The 6000-nt window shown below is 35.1% G+C and overlaps 1 protein-coding gene across 2 annotated transcripts in view; it reads left to right on the top strand.

Moving 5' to 3' along the window:
- LOC144979884 (uncharacterized) overlaps positions 1-6000 on the top strand; it is a 121605-nt gene that overhangs the window by 94387 nt on the left and 21218 nt on the right. For both annotated transcript variants that reach the window (XM_078927124.1, XM_078927125.1), the window contains 3 exons: positions 1229-1345; positions 3794-3937; positions 5477-5556. In XM_078927124.1, the coding sequence (XP_078783250.1) occupies positions 1229-1345; positions 3794-3937; positions 5477-5556 (341 nt within the window). The remainder of the gene's footprint in view (positions 1-1228; positions 1346-3793; positions 3938-5476; positions 5557-6000) is intronic.

Genomic DNA, 6000 nt, shown 5'->3' on the forward strand with positions numbered 1-6000 from the left:
CTGTTGGTGTTCTTCATTGTGGAGATGTGGGTCCAGGAGAAGGCAGGCCTTATCTAACGCCGGGTTGAATCGTTCTCAGTCTGACGTTTCACCATCGGCTGCTCCAGCATGATTGTATCTGGACTGGCGTCACTTTCGCATCATTCCGTAGCCATCGTTAACTTATAGCCTGACACTGACCAAAAAATGACGCCAAAATGCCAGTCTTTGGCCACAAAAGAAAACAAGTAGTTAGTTGTATTCAATAGTTCAATCAGTGGGACCACTTGTTTCCATGAGCACTACTAACAACTCACTAGGCGGTGTAAAAAACAAATAATGACGTCAAAATGCCAGTCATTTTTGGTTTCAGTGTCAGGCTATAACTTAACGATGATCATACCGACTACTGAAAGGCCACGACAGGGCTGCTGCAAACGTGCATCGACGGAGTCTGAGGGGGTCAGTCGACCACCCCGAACTTTCAGGGAACGTCAGAGACAGCAGATCACTTAATCCTACACTGTACTGTGACGAGATTGGCGGGAGGTTTCGAGGCTGTCCTCAAATGCAGTGACGAGTTTAAAGACTGACAGGAGATTTGGTGCTTGGAGATGTAGCCATACGCTACTACTACTACTATTAATTTTATAAAGTTAAAAAATGAGCTTTTTATATAGCGCGATATCCACTAAACGTGCTCAAAAGCGCTTTCCAAGGGATCCCTGGCCATCAGCAACATTGAACATGTAGGACGGAGGCATGACGCCTTTTAGGCGATATTACATTTTTTTCGGACAGAGACAACACTGTTAATGGCCAGGTACTCTTTTTAAACCTGAGTACGGTGAGAGAATGTGAGTATCCTCCGAGACAGGCTTGAACCCAGGACCTTCCTATCCGAAAGCGAGTGCCATACCCCTAGACCACATAGTAGCACAAGTACTAAATATTGATGAGATAGAAGCTCTATCTTATAAAATAGCTCCATTCCATAAACGACGAAGGATGAGGGTGGCCGTTTCGGGTTTCCCCTTCTTCTTTATCAACTGGCGTAACAAAGCAGATTATTCGTTTTATTCACGATGATGATGATGTTGATCACCATGACGAGGAAGACGACGATATGATGGCATTGGGCGTTGATAAAATTGGTAAAACTGGAGATGACAATAAAATTTAACGTCATTTCGTTTATTTACTTATCACTTATTCATTTCTTACTTTATATATCTATCAATTCATTCAGATTGTTGAGCTAGAACAAACTTTGGAGCGAGCCAAGCAAGACATGGAAACACGCATGTGTCGTATAGACCAACAGTTGGAGAGGTACGAGAAAGAGATAAAGGACAAAACGCACATGGTACGTGATGGTGACAAATCAGGGAGCATGCACTGGTGTGTAAGCGACGTGTACAAACTAACAGTTCTGGTAACCCAAATTGTTATGGGCTCATTGTTGTAGTGGCAATAATCTCAAAAGCCGAGAAAAATAAAATGTCCATTACAACAATGTTAAAATAAGCTCATAATTGTGTCCGGTTATCAGACTTGCAAAAATGTGCATTTCGACATTATACAGTTTCAAGCGGACTGGTCACATATTTGATTTTTGGCCCCGGAATTACTCCGGACATCAAGCTATAGAAAGTAGAAGATTTAACACAGTGAGTGGGTGTGGCCGCTCATTCTGTTTATAGAATTAATATCGTCGTCTTTGTCATGCGCAGAGCCATCTCCATCTCATACAGAGCGTTGGGTCCACCTTGCTGGTATAATTTACATTAGTTACCTCCTTGTTCTCTATTTTTAAACATTTCGGAGTGTTTTGTAGTGCTATGATTAAAGCAATCATCTCTGAGATGATGGCTGACCTAAAACATTTGTAACTCACCGGATTAATTATTTTCAAAACTTTGGAATTAGTTTTATAAAGCCTCATTTAAGAATTGACAAAAATTGGATTCAATAGTCTGATGTCACGTCGCCCAGCAACAGCGAGCAAAGTGGTTCTAAACAAAGAAAATTGGTACTTTTTATTCTTCAGGCTGGCAAGAACTTTTCATATGTCATGTGATCAGAATTTAAAAAAGTCAAAAGCATGATCTTTTTTATAATGTTTTTCTCCTCTGGATACACTTTCTCGTCGGAGAAATATTTCATAAGGGCATCCGCCATTGTTCCGATAGTTTGAGCCAGTTACTAAGTTACTATGCGTCATTAAGAGGGAAGACTGTTGATGCGTATTGCCAGGTTTTTGTGGTTATTTCCCGCCTTTATAAATACAAAAATAACTTTTCTAATTTTAAAAAAAAATGAGCTTTTATATAGCGCAATATCCACTAAACGTGCTCAAGGGGTCCCTGGTCAACAGCAACATTTAACATGTAGGACGGGACATGACGCCTGTGAGGAGATATTATAATTTTTTGGACAAAGACAACGCTGTTAACGGCCAGGTACTCATTTTACACCTGAGTACGGTGAGTGAATGTGAGTAAAGAGCCTTTTCCAAGGACTCAACTATGCGCCGAGCGCAAGGCTCGAACCCAGGACCTTCCGATCCAATATCCGATCTAATACAAAAGCTCAATAATGTGCTTTAATATAAGCACAAATGCAAGATAGATAATCATGAAAAATTACCATGCCTACTTATACATTTTGAAGGAATGACACCTTGAAGCGGTTTATGTAACGACCTGTAGAAATTAGTCAATAGTCTTCAACAGTCGTAACGTCACTTCCTTCCTAATGACGCATGGTAACTTAGTAACACCGGCTCTAAACTATCGGAACAATGGCGGAGGCCCGTATGAAATATTTCTCCGGCGAGCATAAAAGCGTTTCCAGAGGAAAAAAACCACATAAATTTGATCATGTATTGACTTTTACACATTCTGATCACAAGGCATATGAAAAGGGAATGAAAAGTTCTAGCCAGCATGAAGAATAAAAAGTAATGATTTTCTTTGTTTACAACCAAGATGGCCGCCGTTACCAGGCGGCGTGACATCAGACTACTGAATCCTATTAAACAATCTGACAACCTTTGAATCGGGTTACATCCAAAAAAAAATAAACGCAAGGATACCGATATTTCCCCTTTATGTAATTTGGAGTCATTAGTCCAACACTTTGATGTGAACACTGAGACTTCTTCAATTTATGGATCGATTATTGCATTGAAAAAACAACAACCAATGAATAACATGTTTGTTAATCAGTTCTATTGGACATGTTTGTTAAAATTTGTCGATTAATCCTTTCCTTACCAACTATAGGAAGATCGTCACATTCGTTACGATACAACCAACATTTTTCTTATTCAAATTTTTCTTGTACATAAAAAAAATTTAAAGAAAATGAACAGTGTGTTGTAAAGCATGTTTTGCTAAATAAATTATTTATCGCAAGAACTTACTACTATTGTGTTTGAGTGATAACAAATGTATTTTTGTGTTAGTTGGGTGTGAAGTTCTGGGGAAAATCCTGAAAATGGCTGGTAAGGAGAGAATTCATTTTTTAATCGAAACTAGACGAGATATACGTAAATCAGAGACTTCCGGTGACAATTTAATCACTCGATCCGTCCATGAAAAATTCAGGTACTGTTGCGAGTCTATCCAGATCAATGTTAGGGCTTAAAAGTGCCGTTTTGAGAAAGTATGTCGAATTCATTCTTCTTCTTTAAGTACCAAGTCTGTGCCAGACATCGGTGATCATGGTGCACAATTCATCTCTCTGATCATAAAATCTAATAATGTCGAATTCATTAATTTAAAAAAAATTGTTTACATGACCTTCTTAGCTGGCCGAGACAGGAGACAAGTGCTGTCGATTCCAAGAGGCCGTGGCTGAGAAGAATGCGGAGATAGAGCAGCTGGATACCAAACTGTCCAGGGCTCTTCTCGAGTTGGAAAGTTTACGATGCCATCTCAAAGAAATGGATGATGTGAGTAAAAATCTTTGATTCTTACTATTCTGTTCCCCTCGAAAAATTGAATAAGATATAATTTATGTGTTCTTTGTTGTATGATTATTGTGTTAACAAAACGCCCCCAACAAAAGGTAAAGAGGTGAATTTCAAAATGACAAGTCAGAGAGAGAAGGCGCTGGTGTAAGCTATTGATTCTGATTCTGATGCTGATTTTTGATATGTTTTATTTTCTTGATTTTTCTTTTTGATTGACTTAGGGGTCCCGATAGCTCGGCTGGTAGAGCACTAGCGTCATAATCAATGGGACTGAGCTTTATCCCGGGTGAAATCCAATTAATTACTTGTCTCCTTTGTCCACACAGCAGGGATTGATTGGGCTATTAGACCTAGCGTCATATCCAAGCGTTAGCAGGCAGTTGTTTTTATCCTTGTCACGCTATAGAATCCGGGAAAGTATTCCGGCTCCATTGGCCCAAATGGCTCCAAAGGACTACTTTAATAATACAAAAACAAAACAAAACAAAAAACACTAAAAACATATATAGGGATAGATAAATAAAGAAAGTAAGAGAGAGAGAGAGAGAGAGAGAGAGAGAGAGAGAGAGAGAGAGAGAGAGAGAGAGAGAGAGAGGGGAATTGAATTACATTCTTAAATGATAAAATCAATATAATAATAATAATAATAATAATAATAATAATAATAATAATAATAATAATAATAATAATAATAATAATATAATAATAATAATAATAATAATAATAATGATAGTAATACTATATATAATAATAATAATATAATAATAATAATAATAATAATAATAATAATAATAATAATATAATAATAATAATAATAATAATGATAATAATAATTATAATAATAATAATGATAATAATAATGAAATAATAATAATAATAATAATAATAATAATAATAATAATAGTATAATAATATATACTAATATATATATAATAATACTATACTACTACTACTACTACTACTACTACTACTACTACTACTACTACTACTACTACTACTACTACTACTACTACTACTAATAATAATAATATAATAATAATAATAATAATAAAAATGATAATAATAATGATAATAATAATAATAACAATAATAATAATAATATAATAATAATAATAATAATAATAATAATAATAATAATAATAATAATAATAATAATAAAAATGATCATAATAATGATAATAATAATAATAACAATAATAATAATAATGATAATAATAATAATAATAATAATAATAATAATAATAATAATAATAATAATATAATAATAGTAATACTAGACTACTACTACTACTACTACTACTACTACTACTACTACTACTACTACTACTACTACTACTACTACTACTACTACTACTACTACTACTACTACTAATAATAATAATAATAATGACACCTGTTGAGCGCTTTCCATGAACTAATCATCTCAAAAGACTTAAATAAACATTAAGAGAATAACGTGGAAAGTCACCGTGTAGACCTTTATTTTACATATCCAACTATTGCCTCTATCGTCACCAGGCCAGACAATGTCTTCAGACGGCCTACAACGAGGAAAGGGCCCAGAATGCTGAACTCTGTCAAGACAATAAACGTTTCCGGTAGGTTTGCATAGATCCTAAAAATTAAAAAAAAATAATTAAGATTGAGCTTTTATATAGAGCAATATCCACTAAACGTGCTCAAAGCGCTTTACAAGGGGTCCCTCTTGAAATAGGTATGAGTTTTTTCAAGCGCCGTAAAGCCCCAAAAAGCAAAAAATAAATAATAATGTGAATTTGAATGTAAGCTTCAATTTAATTACAAAAACAGATCAAATGAACGTTTCGGGTTGCCCATTTATCAACAAAACAGGGTGAATGAGACACTACAGATAAATGAGATTATGTGGAAGTGGGGTTGTTAAGATCTTTTTTTGTAATTAAATTGAAGCTTACATTCAATTTCACATTATTAGTTATTTCTTCGAGCTTCGAGCAGCAACATTTACAAAAAGGAAAAACAACATGGATTCTAAAACTCTAGCATTTTTTCCTGGGGTTCCC

This window comes from Berghia stephanieae, chromosome 9, assembly GCF_034508935.2.
Source record: "Berghia stephanieae isolate SIO BIC M18660-M18661 chromosome 9, UCSD_Bste_1.3, whole genome shotgun sequence".
In the NCBI taxonomy this organism is placed as follows: Eukaryota; Metazoa; Mollusca; class Gastropoda; order Nudibranchia; family Aeolidiidae; genus Berghia; species Berghia stephanieae.